We start from the raw sequence: 23,990 nt of genomic DNA, 5'->3' as shown, positions 1-23,990 counted from the left end.
CTCTTAGAGGGAGTCAGAGCAGTTCTGGAGATGTTGTTCATGTATTTATGTCCTCATATAGTGATACGACAGAAGCTGAAATCAGCGCGAGCGTCGCACACTTTGTATGAGTAGACAACAAAACCGCTGGTCTGTGCCATTTACATACAGAGACACGCAGAACATGCTGGATCCATATCTAAATAGTATTTTTGCGGCTTAATATTTACAGATACTAGTCCATATTGCGACTCTATTTAAGTCTACTGACCTACTTTTGATCAATTCATCCAAACTTTGACAAATTCCGTGACATTCCGCGTCTAGGCAAGCTTTGGGACATACTATCAAGTCACACTAACTGCGTCTTTAACGGACGCTCTGTCGCATAGGTACACGAACCGTCACTGTAAACTGGCCTGTCCATCATCTTGTCACAGTTAACATCCTCCACATTGCATTTAATTTAACTTCCTACCCTACTGGAGAGAAAAGAAGTAGCTCGTTGATCTGCCAGTAGCGGGTCTTTCATGCAACTCTGCTCATATTTTCTGCATAATGATGCATTTAAAAGTTAACGACCAAACGGATGTTTATAAAAGTTTATATTGCTGATGCAGATGAAATATAACACGGATAACATTAAATAAATACTTTTTTACCAGGCTAAATGTTGATTATTAGTAACTTAAACCCCTTTATCTAAGGGTTGTGCACATCCACCATGTTTGTAGTTTTTTAACGCTTTTTATGCATGTTTGTAGTTCTCAACCGAATCATTCGTCAAAGCGCAATGGTTTGTGGGTAATATTAGCCATTAGAGTGTGCACGGATCCACACTTCAAAAATCGACCTGAAATAGTAGACCATCCAGGGACTTTTGGCATACTCTTTTCAACATACTATGCAACTACCGGTCGGTCCCCAGTCCGGGCCAAGCATGCGGAAAATCGCCTGATTTTGGTCCCTGGCCGGTCCATCGATACATCTCTAAAACCAACGCCTTCCTGTCTGAATGACTTTATATAAAAATAGGTTACTGTGCTCTTGTCATTCAGGGTTAATACTCAGTTCACACCCCAAGATGACCTTTGTACACCATGAAGAGTTTCTCAGCTTTTTTTTCTGCAGTCTATGACACTTATGTAATCTGCTGACTGACAGTTCATAGGGGTGGCCGAGGCACATATCTGTACTGTACTTCCTTAAGTAATTTTCTTTATTTATTGGTAATGTGTTGGACTGTGTTCAGACCTCTGTTCAGTAGTCTGCTTTGTAAATACTTGTGGACACCAAATAGGTTTAAATTATACTGCAGAGAGATTTGCTTGTGTATGTGAATGGATTTTTCTGTAGTGGTAAGAGCTGTTCCTCTTCAAGCATTCAGATGGTGGACAAGCATGTCTGTCTGACCCGTCTGACACAGCTGTCCACCTGTCATCTGCTTTGAGTATCGAAAAAACAAGATGTTTTTGTCTAAACAAAGCGCAGAGGAGTTTTGAAAATGATTAGAGCATTACCTGTCAGTCTTTTATACGTTTTCCAAAGAGTCCTTTGTCTGACCAGAAATTCCTCCATATGGCATTTAGTGACACTTTCAAACACATGATTCATGTGTCTATTTTGCATATAGGTCGGCTCCATATCATAGAACTGAGTCAAAGGTCACAGAAAGGTCTAAGGTTGCCAGCTGGCTAGTAGCCTGTGCTATGCTATATTCTCTGCAGTCTTTGTAACGGTGTTGTTACCTTGAAGGTCACTTTTATATAGCATGCATCTTAGCTTCAATTAAAAAAAAAATTTGTAAATTTCAGAAAAGGTAATAAAATAGTTTTTTATTAAAATGCATAATTAAAAATACTTTTAAAGTAACAATTTTCTATTATATTGTATCAGTTTTTCCCTCAATTTTGTATGTTTTAAAGTTAAATGCATCAGTCTGGTGCAGTTTGATAGCAAAATTAAGAGCTTTTAAGTGATCAAATTGAAGAGTTAAAAATGTCTATGCACCATACGCTATATTGCAACTGCACTGTAAAATATGTTAGCTATTTTACTTTACAGTAGTAAAATTATGATACTTATGTCTTAATTTCTGCACTTGCGTGTTAAAAAAAACCGCATGAAGACATTTAAAGGCACAATATGTAAGATTCTTTTATTAAAATATCCAAAATCCACTAGAACAGTGTTATATATTTTGCTGACTTGTGTTTCAGAGAATGTTTAAATCCAGAGAAATAAGCAATTTTAACTAGTGACACGCTCCATGTCTATAGCGTCATTGTGTTGCCTGCCAATGACGTCATACACCCTCGATTTCCGGTTCTCGAAGCGCTAAAGTGTGGCATAATAAAAGCTCCGCTGCTTTCGAGCCGTGTGTCACTCTCGTCTCTCATTAGCAATTGCTTCAGCAGCCTCGTTTCACTTAAATGGCTTTCCGCCTCACTCTGCTTCATACTACGATGTTAATAAATCTTTAATACATTAGCTCATCCATGAACATGATTTCTGCCTGAGTCCCGTCGGATTGCGTCAGCTGTGGGGATGAAGACGACAGCTCCCATGATTCCACACTCAGTCACGGCGTCATCAAACTACGCCTTTGTTTGTTTTGAATACGCACCCTTTAGCGGTGAAAACTTACATATTGTACCTTTTAAGGTTTACACTTTTTTTTTTTTTTTTTATTACAAATCTAGTGAAATGCTGTAAACTTTTACAAAAATGTTAAATTATGCAAGTCTTGAAAATTATTTGGAAATGCTGTTATAATAATGTATTCTATTACACATTCACCTGTAAGTTATGTGAAGTGTATTGTTTTGGACAAGTCTGGAAGTATTCAGCTACTACAGTACAGAGGCTTATGTAATCACCCTCCTCTGCGCTCACACTGGGTTCAGGTGAACAGCTGCTGGTGGCCTCACTTTTCCCACAGATTACACGGCCGCAGACTCGCAGGAACGTCAGAGGCTAGCAGTTACTTATCAACAACAATACAGACCGCCCCATAAATGAGCTCTAAACCTGATTGGAGTGTTTTTCTGGTCTCACAGCTACTGTATATTAGGCTTGCCGTGATAGACAGTGCTGACGGTGATACCGGTGTTAAGCCGCAACACGTCACTTGCCCACCGGGTCACCGACCCCCACCGTCGTTTTGATTTTTTATAGAAATAAAAATCATTTAGTTCAGTAAAAGAACAGACACTACAATTAAAAACTGAACGCGGCTGCTCAATGCAGCGTGCCGAAAGACAGTCGCATCACAGATCAGATTTAATTTCTCCAGTGAGGAGAGTGAGTCGAGCTGACTGACAAGAAGACTGGGGTGAGACAGACAAGACGATCGCGGATGATTTAGTTCCGCAGCGAAATGCAAAAGCGCCTGTTTGGCAGTATTTTGGATTTTGAAAAGCCTGTTGACTTTTGCCGTTTATCTGAGGTGATTTTGGAAGTTTTTTAGCTTTTACAAGCTATTTAAAAGCGAAGGAAAGCGAGGAAAAGAGGGAACACCCCCGCCGCCGCCGCCACGGTGATATCGGTATTACAGGTGTTGTCACACGTCGATTAACCGGTGGGAAAATTTCCTCACCGTCACAACCCTACTGTATATGTTGTGTAAGGTGTGTTAGAAAAATCTTTAGCTGTAGGGTAGAGTGATAGTTGTCTGGTGTCAGAGCACTGACCCACATGGCGATCAGGAGGCCCATGGTGTAGGAAGCATTGGCTTTTGTTCAGGAAGGTGCAGTCATTCCCTGCGTAATCCAGCTTAGTCTTCCAGTCTTCGTCTGACCCTTGAGGTGAAAGGAAGCCTGGATGTGATTCTTGAGTCGTTCTGCAGTGGCAGTTTTTATCCGGTCCTGCTGTGAGTCAATCAGACATGACTCTTAATCTAAAGCTATATATAGAAGTGAAGGATGTGTCTCGATGTAAGAATGGGTCGAGTCGTGCAGATAAACTCATAACTCTTCCTGAAGGAATTCTGTAATAGAAGTAACCGTTGGATCCATACACCTATCTCTGCAGGATTTGTCGTGTTCTGTTGCACCTGAGCACCTTTTATGTTCCTGTGAAATATTGTCATTGTGTATATCTTTGCTATAATTAAATTGTATTGAACCCCAAATAAGACGGTCATAATGAATGGCACAGTGGTAATAGTTCAAGACGCACTTCACCTCTGGTTGCTCTAGCAGTTTTGTCTATGCAATAAATGTGCTGTAACTCTCTTAGACCAAAAGAGCAGCTAATCGCCAAAGTTGTAAAATGTTATGATGGAAAAATGCTTTAACGGTTTTGATGTTCAGAGCCAGTTGAAAACATTTGGTCCGGTAGAAACTTGTAGTAAGTAGCTTGTAATTTGAATACAAAGAAATTGGCAACTGATGTATTTTGCGTTGTGCAACTAAAGTCACCTTCCTTGCAGCTGTCAGCAGGCCTTCTGCGGTGAAATCTGACTACTAGCCCAGGTTATGATGATCAGCTTCCTCTGCATTGCATCTTTCATCAAAGTCATTGTTTTTCTTTCTTTTCCAGAATGCAGCATGTGTTGTTGTGGCTGCCAGAAATGTCAGCGCATCCACGGTACGTGTTTGCATCACTTCAGATATCCCGGATCAATGATCACAGCCACAACCAGGCTTTAATTGCACTATAGAGATTAGATCGCAGCCTTGCTTTTGATGGAATGGTTGAGTCACTATCACTATGTCTGGGGCTACTTTTTTTTTTTAACCTCTTTTATAATACATGTACAAGACAGTTGTTAAATCTGTGCCTGATCCTTTAACTGAAAACTGACCTTTTTTCCCTTGACCTTATACAGAATTTGAAAGACGTCCTGGCAGACCTCATCCCTAAAGAACAGAGCAGGATCAAGAACTTCAGACAGCAGCATGGCAAAACCACAGTTGGTCAGATCACAGTGGACATGGTGAGAGAAACATCACTGCATTCACCGTTACTGTAAATCATGTCTGTGTGCTTTTTATCTGTCATCACTTTAGCCTACATTACAATCCACCAAATGAGTTGTAATAATTATAAACCTGTTGTGGATGCTGGGTTATTTTAGAATTATATGTATACTGTACATATATCTACACTATTATAGTATTTACTAATATTTTAAATTATTATTATTATTTTTATTACTAATAGTTTATTCTTTCTACCTTAAGTACTTCATGTTTGAAATCACTGGCTTAAATTTATAATATCCAACTAGTGAACTCAGCCAGGTTGTTTCATCTGACTGATGTCACAAGCAAATGTTGCCTAACATGTCTGACCAGTCCGATCTCACATGATGTAGTGCTGCAAACCACCACAAACAGTAATAGTTTTTGCCCTCTAATTGGATGGCTGTTTTGTCAAGGACCCACAGGCTGTGGTGTGAGTGCTGCTGCTCTCATGGCCGTTGTTTCAGCGGAGTCATTTGGTCTTTGTCTCACAGCCAATTATTCTATTTTGCAGATTAAACTGCACCTGAGGGGCATTATTGCTCTCATATATGACACTTGAACTAGAGGCCAGAGAAGTAATTTGAAGGGTTGTAGCTCAGAAACAGGTGTTGACATAGGTATTTCAATAATGTTTGTGTCATGTTTTGTGTATAACAGGTTTATGGAGGAATGAGAGGCATGAAGGGTTTAGTGTACGAGACATCTGTGCTCGACCCCGATGAGGTAAGTGCACACATACTGTCAATTATGTACTCACAACTTTTGATAGATACGTTTTCTGGTATTACAAAAATGTATCTTAAACTGGGTTATATTTATTTATGCAGTAATTAATTCTAAATTGTTTTAATTTAATAAAATTTTTTTTACAGGTTTGTCACAAAGTTGTAGATTACAAAATCATAAAAATAATTATTAGTTAATATTAAAATAGTATTTATAAGTAATGATACCTTGTTGTTTATTAATAGTTGTATAATACTTTATTAATATTTAATTATTTGTCATACATACTATTTATTGTTAGTATTACAATGAAGTCAAAAATGTCTAAATGTTCCTGTCTTTCATAAAATTATTTGAGACATCAGTCTGCAAATTTTAGCCTTGACATGTCAAATTTGCATTTTAGGGTTGTGAAACTTGAATGCATGATGAAAGTTTACTGTGTCATAAGCCCCTTTCCATCCCGGAAAATAGCCGAAAAAGTGCCTTCTGTGTGTACGCAAACACGTCCCGGAAACGATCCCGGGATGGGAACCTTGTAACATTGCTGGGATCAGTCCTGGAACAAGCCTTGTGTGAACAAAAGCCAGGACCAATGCCGTAAAGGGTGTGTCGTAGTGATGGCGCAGGTTATCGGGGGTTACCGGGTGTTTTGAAGGCAGATCAACATTCACAACAAAAAAAAAAAAATGCGCAAACTGGAATGAAGCAGAGATCAGGGAGCTCCTCACTATCTGTGCTGAAGTGGAGATCGTTCGCCAGCTTAGTGAAATGGTATGCGTGACGTTACACATTATATCCTAATGTCACGTGTCTTTACGGAATGTGTGTGAACGCACGCACAGACTCCGGAAAAACACTGGCCGTGTGAATGAACCAAAATCAAACGATCACGGGACACATTATCTGTGTATTTTCTGGAATCTCTGTGTGAAAGAGGCTATAGAAGTTCATCATTAAAAATAGAAATTGAAAGCTAAAAATAGAAAGTGGCACCACAGTGCCTTGGATAAATAAATATTGGTGTCAGTAGTTATCCCGCTAACCCCTGAACCCTCTCAGAGTTCGAAGCTGTAGTGTTTATTCAATCAAACATACTGACACACTCCTTGTGTTTATCGATTGCATCTGTAGGGCATCCGTTTCCGTGGTTACAGCATTCCAGAGTGTCAGCAGCTGTTGCCCAAGGCTCCTGGTGGAGAGGAGCCGCTGCCAGAGGGTCTGTTCTGGCTGCTGATCACAGGACAGGTGCCCACTGAGGAGCAGGTGAGGATATATTCATATTCACTGCATTCTTACTTATTAAAGAAACTCGGAGTGTAATGTTGGAAATATTGTCAGAATTGTGGCCTAGCAATTTAGAACATGTGCTCTGATGCAGTTGTCCTAGTGATCTAGCATTTAAAGAGATAGTTCACCCAAAAACTCTAATGGTTAGAGAGTTGGACTTGTAACCCAAAGGTCGCAGGTTCGAGTCTCAGGTCCGGCAGGGATTGTAGTTGGGGGGGAGTGAATGACCAGCGCTCTCTTCCACCCTCAGTACCGGGACTGAGGTGAGACCCTTGAGCAAGGCACTGAACCCCCAACTGCTCCCTGAGCACCGCAGCATTGGCTGCCCACTGCTCCTGGTGTGTGTTCCCATTGTGTGTGTGTGTGTTTGTTTACTTCTCACTGCTGTGTGTGTGTGCACTTGGATGGGTGAAATGCAGAGCACAAATTCCAAGTATGGGTCACCATACTTGGCCGCACATCACGTCCTTTCCTTTCCTTATTATCTATAAATGTTCAATAAAAACAACAGCAGCTTTCAGCCTGTCACCATGATGCAAACATGAAATATCCAACATACAGTAGTTACAGGTTTTTTATTCGCTTGCGCTGCTTTTCCATTTTTTCTATGTAAACATGGACGTGTTTGACTGTTGCACTCGCATCAATTGCAGCGTCTTATGCATGAAACGGCGTTCTATAAACGCGGCGCTCAAGTTAAAAGTTCACTCTTATCATCTTGCATGTTTTTCCTATTCCACTGCCCGCATCACATCTTTGTCAACACAAAAGCGCATTCCGTGTTAGTGAGTGGCGCCTAGTGATATGAGCGCGTCACACGTGAGCGGTTAATCATGTGCGCCGACATGCGGTTGGATCGTTCTTTTCTTTTTACTGTTATCACTGGCATATTCTCAAAGTGTCTAATTCTAACGTTTGGTAATATTTCTATTCAAAATCGCGATTCCTCGATTTCTAAAAATAAAATTGTGGCAAAACATTAAATTCGAATTAATTGATAAAATTGGAAAAATCGCCCAGCTCTAACGTGCAATTTAGCGCTTTCTGTTCATATTCTGGGCTTATCGGCTTTCCTGTAGGCTATGTAGTATATTTTATTAATAAACTAAAACCGTGACTCGAACTAAGCCCTGACTGTATTTCTTCAGGCTGTATGAACCACTGCAAGCTGTAAAGCAAGCAGGAAGTGTTTGTCCGAACTCAACTGGTTTTGCCAGAGAACGCAAATATCTTTGTGGGGGAATGCAAACATTTTTGCGAGAGAATGCAAAGTTTCTCAGGGGAATGCAAATGTTTTGTGAGAGAACACAAAAGATTTGAAAATACATTTTTTCTCCCACCCCATATTTTTTCCACCACCATGTTCCTTTTAGGGCCTCCGTACAGTTTTTCTCATATAAGTGAAACAATGTTAAATCTGTCAGTTTAAAAGAAAATGTATCTTTATCTTCTCCACCAGCTTATGTGATTTGCAAGATTATGTGATCTTTTTATAGCTGTGACTCATTATAGACATGCTCTGATATTGACAATTACATTAAAGTCTGTGTAAAGCAATATTAAATGCGTGTTCTGAGATTGTCACACCACAGAAAAATGTGTTATTAACCACCCAGCCAAATTTGAATGAAAAAAAAAACACAAAGTAAATAAAATAAGGTATTCAAATCTTGAAAAAGTAAGTAGTATTCTCTGCTCTCAAACACTGGGGGCGTGTCTGCTGTCAGGGCTGAAACCATGCCATGGTTTACATGCCAACATATTATAGTGTTAGGGTAGGGGCCATGCTCAGTGGCTCCAGGGCGTCATCGATACATGATTTCAGTCCCGCCCAAAAAATCCTGAACACAAAAATGGTGAAAAACTGTTTGTCTTGTTGGGATGTTAATCAAATTGTGGCCCTGAACAGGCAACCATAAATAAAAATATCTGTTGAATAAAACAAAGACTTTTAAGAAATTTAGATTATCCTCTGAGACCATTTTGATTACAGATGGCAGTCATAGTAACATGCCACAAAAATATTTTGCCTTTTATTTAACTCTTTGTCGGCTGTTTTCTCAGATGAATTGGTTGTCTAAGGAGTGGGCTAAGCGTGCAGCTCTTCCCTCTCACGTGGTCACCATGCTGGACAACTTCCCCACCAACCTGCACCCCATGTCTCAGTTCAGTGCTGCCGTCACCGCTCTGAACAGCGAGAGCAGTTTCGCTCGGGCGTACTCTGAGGGAGTTAACAAGGCCAAGTACTGGGAGGTGAGTCACAGAAAATATTTGTGCTAGAAACTTTAAAGGTGAAGTGTGTAACGATAAATACTATGACTAAAACAACTCTTGACTAAGATAATTATTTGCTATGTAATGTGAGTGAGTCATTCACAAAAATTCATGCCATTTCTGTGTAGTTTGTGTACGAGGACTCCATGGACTTGATTGCCAAGCTCCCCTGCGTGGCGGCCAAGATCTACCGTAATTTATACCGTGAAGGCAGCAGCATCGGTGCCATCGACTCCAACCTGGACTGGTCACACAACTTCACCAACATGCTGGGCTACAGCGATCCACAGTTCACAGAACTCATGAGGCTCTACCTCACCATCCACAGGTGATGACCTACAAACTCACTCACTCATTCGTCACAAACTCCTCCTCTACTGGTTCGTCCATTACCAAACTGGATCATTCAGGCCACTAGTACAATTCTGTAAATTAGCTATTTGTAGAAGAACTGCCATTATCTGAACCAAAAAAAGGAAGTGAAGAGCATTGGTGTAATCTTAAATGCAAACAATCTGCTTAACATGCTAAACCCAGCTTGGACAAGTTAGCAGTGTGTAGTAATTTTCTAGGGCTGCAGCGATCATTGATCAAGCTGTGGATTAATAAATAATTGACAGATTAATCAAGATAATTGTTGGTTATTTGATGTTAAATATACAGCTGTGTGGAAAGTGACTTTGGACCAGTGAGACCTACTATCTGTGCTATCAAAACCAGTTATCACTTTTATTGCTTATTAAATGGATGCAATTGAAGTGCTTTTATATGGGATTAGATACGATTAAGAGTTTCGTATATATATAATTATTTAACATTTTGAAAAGTAGACATTTTTTTTATATATCAAATTTTATACTTCTTTTTTTAGTACATCATTTTCTATACATGTTGTCAAATTTACCAGTTACCAAAGTTACCAGCACATTAATTCTCTCATGATGGTTAATGGTGCTAAACTTTCACACATTATACAGTTTAATTTTGAAAAATTATTGTGGTTTATTGATGTCTTTCAGTTTCCCTTTGATCAGTGACTGTAGACTGCACATTTTGTTCAGTCAGCAAGAAAACATTCAACATGCTAGTGTACATCTTTTGTTAGGAAAGAAAGGGGAAGAGGAATGACTGTTTTCGATAAGGGAATCAAGTCTGCCCTCTTGCGGTTATGTTTGTTTACCAGTCTGACCTAGTTCAGTGTCCTATGACCGTAACCTTAACCTCTTTTGTTCCATTTCAGTGACCATGAGGGTGGAAATGTCAGCGCACACACTAGTCACCTGGTAGGCAGTGCCCTGTCCGACCCCTACCTCTCCTTTAGCGCTGCTATGAATGGTCTGGCCGGACCCCTGCACGGACTGGCCAATCAGGTTTGAGCCTTAATGTGCTTACTTACATACAGGACATATGGTTATAAAGTACTAACCAGCTTTGCATTTCTTTAATGTCTTCCTGTGTCCTATAGGAGGTGTTGGTATGGCTGACAGCCCTGCAGAAGGAGCTCGGAGGTGAGGTGTCCGATGAGAAAATGAGAGATTACATTTGGAACACGCTCAAATCAGGCAGAGTGAGTGCCTTTGCTATTTCCCAATTCAATAGGAAATGCATCAGCACAAAAACTCAATGCAGATTGATCAAAATATGATGGATGATTATCATTCACAGTTTGTTCTCTCTCGTGTCATTGTTCAGGTGGTGCCAGGCTATGGCCACGCTGTACTGAGGAACACCGATCCTCGCTATACCTGTCAGCGTGAGTTTGCCCTCAAGCACCTTCCCAACGACCCCATGTTCAAGCTGGTAGCTCAACTCTACAAGATCGTACCCAACGTGCTTCTGGAGCAGGGCAAGGCTAAGAACCCCTGGCCCAATGTAGATGCCCACAGCGGAGTCCTGTTGCAAGTAAGAAACCAGAAACTATCCAGTAATTCATGTAAATTTGTGATTAAAAGGTGATTTACCCAATTTACTTTATTCATAAATATACTTGGTCCTATTACACAGCTGTTTTAAATGCTAAACGGTAAACATTTGGTGCTGGTTTAGTGTCTTGTAACTAAAAAAAGTGTGTGTGTGTGTGTGTGTATGTGTGTGTATATATATATATATATATATACACACACATACACACACACACACACACACACACACAAATGTGTGTGTATATGCGCAATAAAGATATTATTTTAAAAACTATTATAATAATTATAATATTAGTATTATAATTAGATTATTAATGAAGAATCATTTTATTTAAACCTATATTTAACCTTTTATGTAAATTGACCAAATATAAAAATATCCCATTGAATATATGGTCGAACTGAGAAGAGTTAGTTACCTGTTCCTTTTTCTTTTATCTATTTTTCTGCTTGCTCAGTTGAAATTCATCTCATGTTTTTACTATTGTGTTTTGCAGTATTATGGCATGACTGAGATGAACTATTACACTGTGTTGTTTGGCGTATCCCGGGCTTTGGGTGTCCTCTCCCAGCTGGTGTGGAGCAGAGCGCTCGGCTTCCCTCTGGAGCGTCCCAAGTCCATGAGCACGGACGGACTCATGGCTCTAGTTGGGGCCAAATCAGGCTAGAGAGGGAGAGACCATGCCAGCGAAGTGGGTACAGGAAGGGGAGGAACTTAAAATATTAGAAACAAGAAACTGGTCTAAGGGATTTAAAGAGACGGTACACTTTTAAATTTCATCTAAAAAAGGCCTTTGTTATTAATATAACATCAAGATTACACATGCCATTTACACTTTATTAGTCTTTCTTCCCCAAAATGCATATTTAAAGCTACTTTTTCACGAGAAATGTGTAGACCCATTACACAGTGATTGCTTGCAGTCACTCCTCTTAAGTTTTCCCGCAGATTTTTCCGACCGTATGACACAGCTATGGATGTAGCTAGGTGGTTTGATGGAGAAGGCTGTGTTATTGTCCAAGAACACAGCCGAGAGTGATATGTCTTTCCAGAAATCGTCTCTCCCCTTATTTAAACTAATGTCTATTAAATACTAGTTCAGAAGAGTTAGTTCGCCTAGTATGTAAATAAACCCTTTATCCTCAGCTCTCATAACAATTATTTCAGTTTTAGCCTTGTATTTTTACTCTCCTGAGATCAGATGTTCACTTGAGCCTCTGTTTGTATGAGGAAATTAATTGTCAACACCCTGCTCTGAGCCTGTGATAATTTGATGAAATTTGACTAGGTGTCCCTCTAGCTAACATCACGTTTCTCCGCGTAAGAGCACTCCATGATGGCAATATGGTCCTCTCTCAATAGAATTGATTCTATGAGTTCAGTTCAACTTGGGAAGCTTGTATATTTGTTTAAATGGGTACTGCCCCTTTAAGTTATCTCTCATATTTCTCTCTGATTTCAACCAATCGTCTTCATTTTCCTGTCTGTTGTTTGGAAGCACATGTGGTGCCCTCTTTATTTGAAATGACCAGTCCTTCTGAATTTCATCAGTGGACATATTGGCTTTGATTTGTTAAAGATTCGTGTCATTCACACAAGTGAGTGTAGTAGCAGGTGATTCGTGTACCAACTTGAGAGCAAGTCGAATTTGTGGCGTTTATTTGTACGTTCATCCACGAGCGCTCAAAATCTGCTACTTTTTACCTGTTTAGAGTTCTAGTGTCTTTTTTTCCCGTGTTTTGAAGAATGATGTCTTGTATAGAGAAAAGCTATCATTTTGTGTAGGTATACATAAGTTGTGGTTTTATTTATTCATGTAAATATAGCTTGAATGTATGAACTGCATATCAAAACACTGTCTCACCATCCCTGTTAGTCAAACCACTTATCTATGATGACTCACTTAACCCTATTTTAAGTATACTATACCTTTAATATAATTTAACACACGACTTGTACATGACACGTACTGCTGTGATGCACACGGGTCCTGCTCTCTTGCACGCTTACTCTTGTTTTTTTTTTTGTTTTTTTTAGCTATTTTAGCTAGTCAGTCTATAAGCACTCCATTAACTCAATGGCACATTTCCTTCTCATCTAATGGCGTGAGAATAATTGTCCAGTTTGCCGTGCCCTTTTCCAGTGTGACTGTTTTCATCATGATGTACATGATTGGCTTATGCTCTGTCGGGTTAATTTAAATAACGAGGAATGTGAATATGGAGATGATTGGTTGAAGTCAGATTGACCAGGGGAAATGGGGAGGGGAACAAGAGAATGGGAGAAATGAGTCTGGATTGTTTGGGGAAAAGGAATCTTAGGCGAACAAAAAAGAAAATGGGAAAATTTGACAAAAAAGGAAAACCAATAAATGTTTTTAACAAACCCTCTGGACTTTATATTTTCTTCCTCTTTTTTTTCTTTTTTTAACATGATAACCCTTCACTCAGTGACCGCTTATATGAACAAGATTATTCTGTTATCAATCCAATTCGGTCATGTTCTACTATTCAGCTGTCCATAATTCAAATGCCAATGTAAAGTTATTAACCCAAGCCAAATAAGATACACTTAAAAACAAAGTTTCTTTATTGGCATCTGCAGTTCCATGAAAAACCTTTAACATCCATGGAACCTTTTCAATGCACACAAAAGGTTCTTTAGATTATAAAAATGTTTCTGCTCGGTGAAAGCTTCTTTGTGGAACTCAGAATGGTTCCATGTCATTGCTATGAAAACCTGTTTTAGGAACATTTATTATTAGGAGTGTAGTTGATATATTGCCTTACAATTCATAATTGTCATGTATTTGGAGTAATTTGGAATATACATTTATATTTGTACATATCCAAATTAAAGTAAATCTGGGTGCTACTTGTTTTAACAAATCAAACCATATACCATATTTCAATAGCACTTAAATAGCTGTGATTTTTGTTGGTTTTGTTTCCAAAGGTGCATTGGGAATCAAACAACAATGGAGCAGTGTTGTTATTGTTGACTACAACTAAAAACATTCAAGTATTTAAAAAAATATATATACTAAATTGAAATACTAAAATTACATGCACTTAAGTAAAACAATAAAGCTATATAGATATAAAAATTAGTAAAAGTTAAAATGAAAAAAAAAAAACATTCAAAATGTTAAAAAAGCTGTTTAAAAAAAAAACAGACATTTCTCAAAATATCTTTTATGTTCCACAGAAGAAAGTAATAAATACAGGTTGGGAAAGACATGTGGTGAGTAAATGTCAGATTTGTCATTTTTAGGTGAACTACCCCTTTATTCTGTAAATGATGTGCACACAAACATGGTTATTGCTCAAATTATGTGCAGTATTGTCTAAAGATCTAAGCCTGGTAATTCTTCTTTAACGAATCGATTTTAAATTCAGTTTTAATGGTGAATTTTGTTTAAAGATCTGCAAGGAAACGATCTTCAGGTCAGGGCAGCTCTCATGCGGTTATAAATACATGACCCAGATACCACCACCTTCCTCCGATTTCCTCAACCTCCACTGCTGGTTTCACTTTGTATTCTTTGTTCCCTGGTACTGCATCACTGTTACGTTTTCACAAGTACCCGTGTATCTCCTCAACATAGGATTCAATCATAGAGCTACCACTCTGAGGTAAGAAACCACGTGTACTTCAAGATCAAATGCGTCATAATTCAAAGCAGGAAATCGGCCTCCTAATGAATCTCAAGCAGTTCAAGTAAAACAGACACAAAATATTTGTTTGGAAATAAATGTAAAGATTCTCAAAAGAAATGCTTGTGCAAGATTATAACACTGACGACAGGCCTGTTGACAGAGAATTAAGCTTTACTGAACAGACAACATTCATTTCGGAGAGAATTTCTAAAACTGCTCTTCTTGCTCTTATGAAGCACTGCTCATCTCTGGTTCTTATTCACAGTCCTTCAACCAAACATTCTGACCTAACAGACATCTAACAAGGTGTTTTTATGACAAACCCTAGAAATCTACTGACGGTGATGTTATTTCCACAGAAGACTCTTAAGACAGGTGTTTGATACAGCACAAGTAAATTACCAATCAACATCTTGACAATTACATTATTTGATGTCATTTATAAATGCTATGAACACTTACATAAGGCATTGAAATGGCTGAAAATAAAATCTCATAAAATAAATGTTGAAAAAAAGAAACCGTTATGTTTGTATCTGATGCTTCGGCCAGCTCATACTGTAGCTTTTCAAGAAATCACAAAACACAAATACAGTAGTGTTTAAACATTAATGTAGCAACAAAACAGAAATGGCACAGTCTACATGAACAGGCACAAACTGGGATCACTATTAGGGAACAACAGGTTGAGTTCTTACATTTCTTTCCTTTGAATTTCGCCAAAGCCCTGAGTTTGCATGAATGCATCCAAAGAAAGCAAAAGCATGCTAAATATAATTCTTCATTTTTTTTCATTACAATACACTACTTATATAAACAAACGTTTTTGTTGTCTATGAGGATAAATATTTAGGTGAGAGAAACATTTGAGGTCACTCTAACTGCATAATTAATTTTTATTATATTTGCAGTTGTGTTTGGAGTCACAAACCTCCGCGTGTGACTACTTGAGATGAATATTATAAATTCAGTGCAGTGTGGAAATCAAGTAGGTCTGAATTTTCACTATATTAATATTTAGGTATATGAAGATTCGTTTTAGAAAGAATATTCTGGGTTTATCTGTGTCTTTTGCATGCCGTTGATTACCACACAAAATAATATTGACTTCAAACCATAAAAATCATCAACAACTGCGCATTTGCAAGGGGAAAGTAAACAATGGTTGTGCTGTACATGTTTTATTGTTTGTTTATAAAATCTGAGGTACAAATCAAAACAATTTTGTGTGGTAATCAACAGCGTGCGACAGATTTCACCTAAAATATTCCTTTCAGTTTAAGTAATCAGTCAGATTTGGCCCCAATTATCTTGCAGCAAGACAAAACGAGTAAACCAGATGAAACCCTAGTGAAACGTCCAAGTGTCCGTTTTTTGAACTTCAACTTTCAAATCTTACCAGTCAGGGCTGCAATAATCAATTAATCTTCATTCACATTCAAAAAGCAAAAAAAAAAATGTTTTAAAAATACACGTATAAGGTACAGTACCTCAGATGAACTGAAATCTTTTTCTAAAAGTAAATGGTATCTCTCGTACCATCCCAAAGTAATCTAGTGATCTGATTTGTCATGTGATAACGGTCTAAAGAGTTCTATGAGTCCAGTATGAAGGTGCATCTCACGTTTGATGGACCTCGTGAAACATGAGCTCGCGGGGTATTCTCGTCTCGGGTCCGTAGAGTTTGCCCGCTCGCCGCTCAAACGCGGCCACCATCTGCTTCACCACCTCGTCGAAAAACACCGTCGCTAACTGCGAATGCAGCAATGAGCGGAACTCGAACGAGATCTGAGGAAAACCAACAACATCCAGAGAGAAAGAGACACGGTGAGTTGACTTCCTAACATACACTGACTCTAAGATAAAACATTACTGCCTACCAGTGTTATCGCTAATTAAAACTATAGCATGTGCATTAATTGAAACTAAATAAACGTTAAGTGAAATAAAATAAAATACAAAAAAACGTATTTTATTTCCGCCAAGTTTCTAATTTTCACAATTTAAAGGGATAGTTCACGCAAAAAAGAACATTCTGTCATTAATTACTCACCCTCATGTCGTTTCAAACCCGTAAGACCTTTTTTAACGCAAATTAATTTATTTTTGATGGAATCTGAGAGCTGTCTGACCCTGCATAGACAGCAACACAACTGAAACGTATCCGTGTGACGCAGCTGACACAGAACAGCATACGCTGTTTACCATGTCTATGTTGTTTACGCCGATACTCTCCAAAATGGCGCTACAGGGTGACACAGAGGAGACGAATTGTTGAATAAAGTCGTTTTTTACATTTTCTTTTACGCACAAAATGTATTCTCGTAGCTTCGTAAAATTACAGTTGAACCCCTGATGTCACATGGATTATTTTACAGATCTCCTTGCTACATTTCTGGACTTGGGAACATTTCAGTTGTATTGCTGTTTATGCAGGGTCAGACAGCTCTCAGATTCCATCAAAAATATCTTCATTTGTGTTCCGAAGATGAACGAAGGTCTTACGGGTTTGAAACGACATGAGGGTGAGTAATTAATGACAGAATTTTCTTTTTTGGGTGAACTAACCCTTTAAGGTGATGTACTAAAATTACTTAAAACTGAAATAATAATGAATAAAAACTAACTAGACATATAAAAATCAAAAACTAATAAAACCAATAAAAACACACAACAAAATCACTCAAACTTATAAAACTGAAACTTATAAACATGTTTTTTTTAGTCTGATTAAAATGTATGAAAGTGTTGCATGTTTGGATAGTTGTAAACTGATTTTTACCCCAAAACTGCAGAAATCTCTATTTTACATTCTGCAAGCTTGTCTGACCTAGCAACAGTAACCAAGGGGTAGGGTCAACTGGAAGCAAACGTTTGTAAATGATACTTACAGAGAAGTCTACAGTGCATGTGCGAGGATAGCCAGGAATACCGGGACTAAACCGCCATATTGTCTCTAAATGATTGAAGAGTTTACCGTCTGAACACACTGCCTGAAATGGGATGGGTTGAAATTTAATTATTTACAAAATTTGAACTTTTCATTTCAGTGATGATATTAAAGATGTTGTAAAGCACACAGGGCGACTTACTTTGACCAGATGTGGACGGACGTGGCTTATCATTGAAGTGTATCGCTCAACAACAGGAGAGAAGCCCACTTCCAGCTGAGCTTTGGCATGACCGGCTCTTTTCATGATGGTTTGGGACTTTTTACACCACGGTACAAAGTGTTTGTAGTCATCCACATTGGCTACCACATCATACATCTCTTGCATTGAGTACCTAAAGAACAAAATACAGGTACATCTTTTTCATTTAGAACTGACCCTTTGCAGGGAGTTTGATTGACAGGTGATCTGACCAATCATAACGCCGAATCTGCCATTTTGTCCGACAAACAAACCAGACAAGAGAGTAGATTAATGTTGGTGGACTTGAACTTGAAAAATAGTGTGTATTGACGTCTTTTCCTGGTTGAAACAAGATACTTTCTTATGTTCATTTATGTTTGTTTCGTGCTATAACTAGTGAAGAGGAAGAGATGATCGGTTCGCGTGCTGCTTGAACTGAGGCGCTACAGCGATCTGTCATGACACATTAAAGAGCCACAAAACGGTATTTATTGTTAACATTTCTTAAAAAATAAAAAAAAATGACAAAGTTTGAAAGCTGAGACTATATTAATACCAAAAGTAACCTGCTCTGTCTTGTTGACGCGTTTCACTGCGTGAGTGAAACATGATGTGTGGCATGAGAGCGCCATGGTTTGTCGGACGTAGCAACAGTAACTAAGGGAGGGGGGTGGTCTTTGCGAAGGGTCAATTGAGTCTCAAGTTGAAATAAATACAAATACTTTCATAAACAGACAATAAAAGTGTTGCTGTTATTAACTAAATCAATTTAGAATCTTTTTTCCCCCCAATTGAAATAGAGCGGAAATCAAATAAAATCTTAATATTAGATGAAAAACAATTCAATCATTTAGAAATGAAAATTATTAATGTTGCACTGGCAACTAACTGAAATTAAATAGTTTAAAGTGAAGTACTAAGAAGTACTTAAACTAAAACTGGAATTAAATTAGAGCTAAATGGAAATATTAAAAAATAAAATTACTAAAACTAAAAACATAAAATAATATAAAAATATAAAGAATACCAAAAATTACACTTCAATAAAATACACAAAATACATACAGATACTGCTATTTTTGCCCAATACAAAAAGCTATAAATGTGTTTTGTTCTATTTTATTTCATTTATTTTTGGTACTACTATTTATTCATTCTTATTTTTTTTTTTTCATTAATGGTTCAGTATTTATGTCCCTGTCTTAGATCTTTGTTTCCAGCTGCTCCACCTCCACTAGATCAATACAGCTCTGTTAATTTATTATTCAACACCACAAAAGCTTACCTTCATCCTCCCTGAGGAAAGAAGAAGGGGTCATTGTTCAGGATCAGACACTGGGTCAATCTTAACCTACCCTAGAATTAGTTAGGCAACTTACCCTAGTATTCTCCTCTCTGAATACTCTTTTCTCTTATTGGTGAGGCTGATGAAAGATCTCCTGTGATGAGTGGGAGTCAAACCCACTTCAGTGAGACCGAGAGCGCGAGGATGACGGGTCATCAAGATCCCGCAGGAGGACAGGTGTCTGACATACAAAAAAAAAAAAAACAGGATTCTGATAAATACAATGCATGCAGTACAAACAGGAACGGTCTGTGGTGGTTACACCATCATACTATGGTACTGAATGAAATAATTAGTATATTCATGAAATAATTAGTATAACTGTACTGTGGTACGTGTCCAAAAAACATAATATTACCATAATATAAAGCATCTTCCTATAAGCCATGCTATCTATGTGATCTACAGTCATATTAAACTATTTAAAAATCTTCCAAAACCAGTTACCATTGCAACCATAAAATCCTCCTTACTTGTTGTGCCTACTGTAAAAATCTGAATAAATATCCTAGTACTAGTATAAAAAGCGGTCATAATCTTTCTGTCACTTTATTTACTTTTTTTTATTATGACAGTTGTTTTTATTATAACTGTAATAATTATGGTATTTGTGAAACTACATTTTCTAAATGTACGTAGAATAACTGATAATCAAACGTGTTATATATTTCTAAACTGGTATCATGAGGTTTATTCTTATAAGGTTTATTACAGAACTAATTATACAATTCTATAATTTATTATAGAAATATTTTTACGTATTCTATTTTAAATGATATTCCTTGATTTTATATCTTGACTATATCTTAAAACTATTTAAAAATATATATGTTTTGTATAAATTTGCCTTATTTAATGTATTCTATTTTACATTTACATTACTTTTTATTTTAGATTCTATATTGAGTATCTCCTGAAATAAACAAGTAACTTAAGTATGGTATTTTAGCGGAAACGATGGTAATTTTATACGATTTTCCAGCTCGCTCTGTTCCAATATTTGGTCATCGAACACTCAATAACAGCATCTATATGTAGGTTAACTGCGGTGTTTTACCTGATGGGCCAGTGCTGTATTCTCGCTCTGCATTTATACGGGCTGCTGGAGCGACACGGACCGACCGTCGCTATTTCCAGAAACTCACTGAATGTCCGCACACCCATCGGGATCCGCCGGGCGCCTCCTGACACGGCCATCAAAAATACAACTTAGCCTATTCAACGTGTGTAAAATGATAACGATTAATCTCGAATGACACGATTAGCACAGTAATAAACAAGCGCTCGCTGTCATCTCTGTGAATAAATGAAAATCAAACCCCCGCTGTGCGTTAAATCTTTGCGGTGCAAGTATCATATTTCGACTTCTACATAATCATCTACTGAAACAATAGCCCTTTCCCCTGCGATTCCTCTAAAACCGATTGAGGTTAAACCGGTGAAGCCTTCATAAACCGCCGGTGAGCGGGACACACTGTTCTGATGTGGCACCGTGCGGACGGGTGCCGCTGCCGCCAACAGGACCGGAGGAGGACACGATGTCACATAAGAAGCACAAATATTATGATTTCATCTCTAAACTGGCGCGTTTTATTTGAATCGTGGTAGTAAATGATATGGGTGAATAAAAACCAATGACAACTGTGTATATATATTAATAATCCCAATAAGAGGGGTGTAATTTCACTCCACCTCACTAGGGGAAGATGTGGTGCCGTTTGAGCACATTTCATAATAAAAGTCTTCTACTTGCGCTCGTATTATGAATCTATCATAAAAAGATGGAAATTAAAATATTAAATACTATATATATTGTATGTTTGTGTGTTGTATATGTTTTAGTTTACGTTTGAGTGTTTTCGTCATTTATTGTTTATTTCAGCTTTGGTAGTTAGGATTTTCATCTAATATTTTAGATTTTATTTTATTTATTTCAGCTTTATTTCGATTAACAAAAACATAGTTTTTAGTTGTAGTTAACAACAACAGTGTTTTATTGATAAATTGAAAAACTGTCTTTCCAGGGCCATTTTTTAATCAACTGATAATAAATCAGCCTTACATGTTCATATGGGTTTAATTTAATTTTATACTCACGTTTATTTATGTGAATAAACCACCATAGACGCGTGGGGGATGATGGGAATTGTAGTTCTTTAGTAGAAGCGCATGGGAGTTGAAGTGAAAGTCCGTGTGCGTCTGACCTCAACATTTCGCGCGTTTTGCGTTTATGAACCTAAAAACACCTGCTCTAATGTCCACATAGATGGGAGAGAAACCCATTTTGTGTGATACAAAGTCCTCGAGCGGGTATGTTTGTATGTCAGTTGCATGCCAGAAGCGTAGTAAGACGGCTAGCAAACTCTTCCTGTGTCAGTGCTACAGTAATGCTGCATGCATTTTATCTAGGTGTCTTCATTATATAGCAATACTAATTTGTTTCATTATTTGTTACTTATTTTTTTTTATTTTAGTATAATATTTTAGTATAATATTATTTTATGTTTTAACAGTTCTTGCATTGCTATTAAAGAGCTTGTATTTCCAGAAAACCATAACACAAATATTAAGTTGGCTAGACTGAATGGGAGATAATGCAATATATATATATATATATATATATATATATATATATATATGTATATGCGTGTGTGTGTTTGTGTATGTATACACATTTATGTATAGCAATAAATTCCAAATCAAAATATGATTCATTTGCTTTATATTTTTCTATTTTCATGTAGGAATATGGATTCTGTACAATGTTGGAATGGAGCAAAATGTGACCAGATCCCCACTAGGGCTAGACCCATGTCAGACACCTTATCCAAACTGGCTCAACTGATCACTTGCATCGAGTACAAACCAAAACCACAGCCATCTTCATCCATCTGCAAAGACTGCGGCCACAAATTCTCCGACCTGAACAGTCTTGTGCGTCACCAGGAAAGAGAGCACGCCCTGCGAAAGCTCCATCGCTGTCAACGCTGTGGCCAAAAATTTGTTTTGCTCTCTAGTTTGCAGCTACACAAATGCTCTCACGCCTCATCCATGTGCCAGACGTGCAGGGGGAAACCTCAAAGGGGTTCATCTTGCCCTTCCTGCGGGACTGAATCTTCAGAAGATCCCTTCTATCATGACAACAGCCCCTATGCGTGCACCCCATGCGGACAAGCCTTCAGCCACAAGCAAGGGCTGCTGCACCACCAGCAGGCCGGAGACTGTCAGCCTGCCAAGACTCTAAAACCTCCTTCACCTTCATACGCCTCCTTGCCTCCATCTCCTCCAAAAACCACCGCATCTCTTACCACATGCACTTTGTGTACCAGAACGTTCCGTTCTTCTACTGGACTTGCTTGCCACATGCGCTTTTCCCACACGCACATGAAAAGCAGCACGGAGAAGAATAGAGTTCTCAAATCAAGTATGTTGTTTCCATGCCGTTCCTGTGACAAATCATTTCCTAAGACATCACTGCTCCATCAGCACAGGAAAGAGGAACACCGGCGGGAGATAAAGGTGAGGAAACTGCAGAGAACCTCTTTGAAGACCACCAGGCAAAGGCAGAAAGGTGAAACATATCCATGCCTCCACTGCGGAAAAGAGTTCCTGCACCATCTGACCCGTTGGGCGCATTTTAGACACTACAGCTCTCACCATCAGACCCACCTTAAATTGAGTGGCAAATCATCCGGCGCTGATGCAGTTGGGTTTCACCCAAAGGCAGCCAAGGATCCCAGACCTTCCCAAGAAAATAGACCTTCAAAGAGAGGTAGAGCTAGGACCAAAAATCTACCTGTTTTGACAGAAACTAAGCAAGAAGAAGCAGCTGAAACGGTTAAGCAGGACGACAGTGATGGTGAGGATGCTGAGTATGCTTGTACGTCATGCGACCAGGTCTTTAGCTCCAAAGCTGAGCTGCATGTCCATGAGAACATCCATGAGGAAATCCCTGAAGAGCGTTATCAACCAGCCAACACATGCAGGTGTTGTAGTGTGTGTACATTTGGGATTCCCCTCGCTGAGATTCCAGAAGTTTGTGAAAAGAAAGTCTATCACTGTGTGCCATGTGCCGAAGCCTTCATAGCCCTGGACACTTTTCTAGAGCACTGCCAGAAACATCTGCTACGTGACAATGAAGATGAATTCAGTGATGGCTGAAAGAGCTTCCATTTCTTTTAAGGAATAGTTCACTCAAAAAAAAAAATCAAATTTTCTCACCATCATGTTGTTCTAAACATGTTTGCTGTTATTTTTTCTTACAGAACATACTTTTTTTTTTTTTAAAGAACCATTGCATATATTTAGACAAAAAGCACCATAAATGTGCTTCAAAAAAAGGTGAATATTCTTTACATTTCTGTGTATGCATATAGGTTTTATGAAAGTGAATAAATAATTATGGAATTGTAATTATTTGGTGAACTATTCCTTGAAAAATTAAATGTCTGTCATCATTTACTCACCCTAATGTTGTGGAACACAAAAGAAGATATTTTGAAAAATGTTGATAACCAAAACATTTTGGTTCCCATTGACTTCCATTGTATTTTTTGTCCATATAATGGAAGTTAAATTCAACTAAAACTGTTGCAAACATTCATCAAAATATCATCTTGTATGTTCCACAGAAGAAAGACAGTCATGCAGGTTTGGAATGACACAAGGGTGAGTAAATGATGACAGGCTT

At 38.2% G+C, this 23,990-nt stretch overlaps 3 protein-coding genes across 4 annotated transcripts in view; 2 read left to right on the top strand and 1 right to left on the bottom strand.

The window, feature by feature from the left end:
• Positions 1–13,547, top strand: part of cs (citrate synthase) — a 24,610-nt gene extending 11,063 nt beyond the window's left edge. Inside the window, exons 2-11 of the mRNA XM_016498867.1 lie at positions 4,522–4,569; positions 4,811–4,918; positions 5,607–5,672; positions 6,810–6,941; positions 9,030–9,218; positions 9,368–9,567; positions 10,480–10,609; positions 10,705–10,806; positions 10,932–11,141; positions 11,659–13,547. Of these exons, the coding sequence (XP_016354353.1) occupies positions 4,522–4,569; positions 4,811–4,918; positions 5,607–5,672; positions 6,810–6,941; positions 9,030–9,218; positions 9,368–9,567; positions 10,480–10,609; positions 10,705–10,806; positions 10,932–11,141; positions 11,659–11,829 (1,356 nt within the window). The 3' untranslated portion in view covers positions 11,830–13,547. The remainder of the gene's footprint in view (positions 1–4,521; positions 4,570–4,810; positions 4,919–5,606; positions 5,673–6,809; positions 6,942–9,029; positions 9,219–9,367; positions 9,568–10,479; positions 10,610–10,704; positions 10,807–10,931; positions 11,142–11,658) is intronic.
• An 800-nt stretch (positions 13,548–14,347) lies between these two features.
• LOC107697969 (coenzyme Q-binding protein COQ10 homolog A, mitochondrial-like) lies at positions 14,348–20,799 on the bottom strand. The gene is made up of 5 exons (XM_016498868.1): positions 20,358–20,799; positions 19,335–19,481; positions 17,914–18,106; positions 17,713–17,814; positions 14,348–16,609 (listed from the first exon to the last, which is right to left on the bottom strand). The coding sequence occupies exons 1-5, from the start codon at positions 20,495–20,497 to the stop codon at positions 16,442–16,444; spliced, it is 750 nt and encodes a 249-aa protein (XP_016354354.1). The 5' UTR covers positions 20,498–20,799; the 3' UTR covers positions 14,348–16,441.
• Positions 20,800–21,470: 671 nt separating this feature from the next.
• On the top strand, positions 21,471–23,523 carry LOC107697967 (zinc finger protein 91-like). 2 transcript variants are annotated; one of them, XM_016498865.1, is made up of 2 exons: positions 21,471–21,610; positions 22,045–23,523. In XM_016498865.1, the coding sequence occupies exons 1-2, from the start codon at positions 21,567–21,569 to the stop codon at positions 23,459–23,461; spliced, it is 1,461 nt and encodes a 486-aa protein (XP_016354351.1). In that variant the 5' UTR covers positions 21,471–21,566; the 3' UTR covers positions 23,462–23,523. The 2 variants fall into 2 exon arrangements, with proteins under 2 accessions (XP_016354351.1, XP_016354352.1); XM_016498866.1 differs by having other exon boundaries at positions 21,597–21,672.
• The last annotated feature ends 467 nt before the right edge of the window (positions 23,524–23,990 follow it).

Source organism: Sinocyclocheilus anshuiensis, unplaced genomic scaffold (assembly GCF_001515605.1).
Source record: "Sinocyclocheilus anshuiensis isolate Anshui unplaced genomic scaffold, SAMN03320099.WGS_v1.1 scaffold78, whole genome shotgun sequence".
NCBI classification, from domain to species: domain Eukaryota; kingdom Metazoa; phylum Chordata; class Actinopteri; order Cypriniformes; family Cyprinidae; genus Sinocyclocheilus; species Sinocyclocheilus anshuiensis.
The sequence above is the reverse complement of the archived record's forward strand: the minus strand, read 5'-3'. Positions and strand labels throughout refer to the sequence as shown.

Bases quoted from the DNA above. Each gene is read 5' to 3' on its own strand.
- LOC107697969 (XM_016498868.1), bottom strand. From the start codon at position 20,497: ATGGCCGTGTCAGGAGGCGCCCGGCGGATCCCGATGGGTGTGCGGACA. The intron at 18,107-19,334 runs GTAAGTTGCCTA...TTTGTTCTTTAG, and splicing joins TCAGAGAGGAGAATACTAGG to GTACTCAATGCAAGAGATGT. The intron at 16,610-17,712 runs GTAAGTATCATT...GGTTTTCCTCAG, and splicing joins CATGCACTGTAGACTTCTCT to ATCTCGTTCGAGTTCCGCTC.
- LOC107697967 (XM_016498865.1), top strand. From the start codon at position 21,567: ATGGGAGAGAAACCCATTTTGTGTGATACAAAGTCCTCGAGCGG. The intron at 21,611-22,044 runs GTATGTTTGTAT...ATTTTCATGTAG, and splicing joins GATACAAAGTCCTCGAGCGG to GAATATGGATTCTGTACAAT.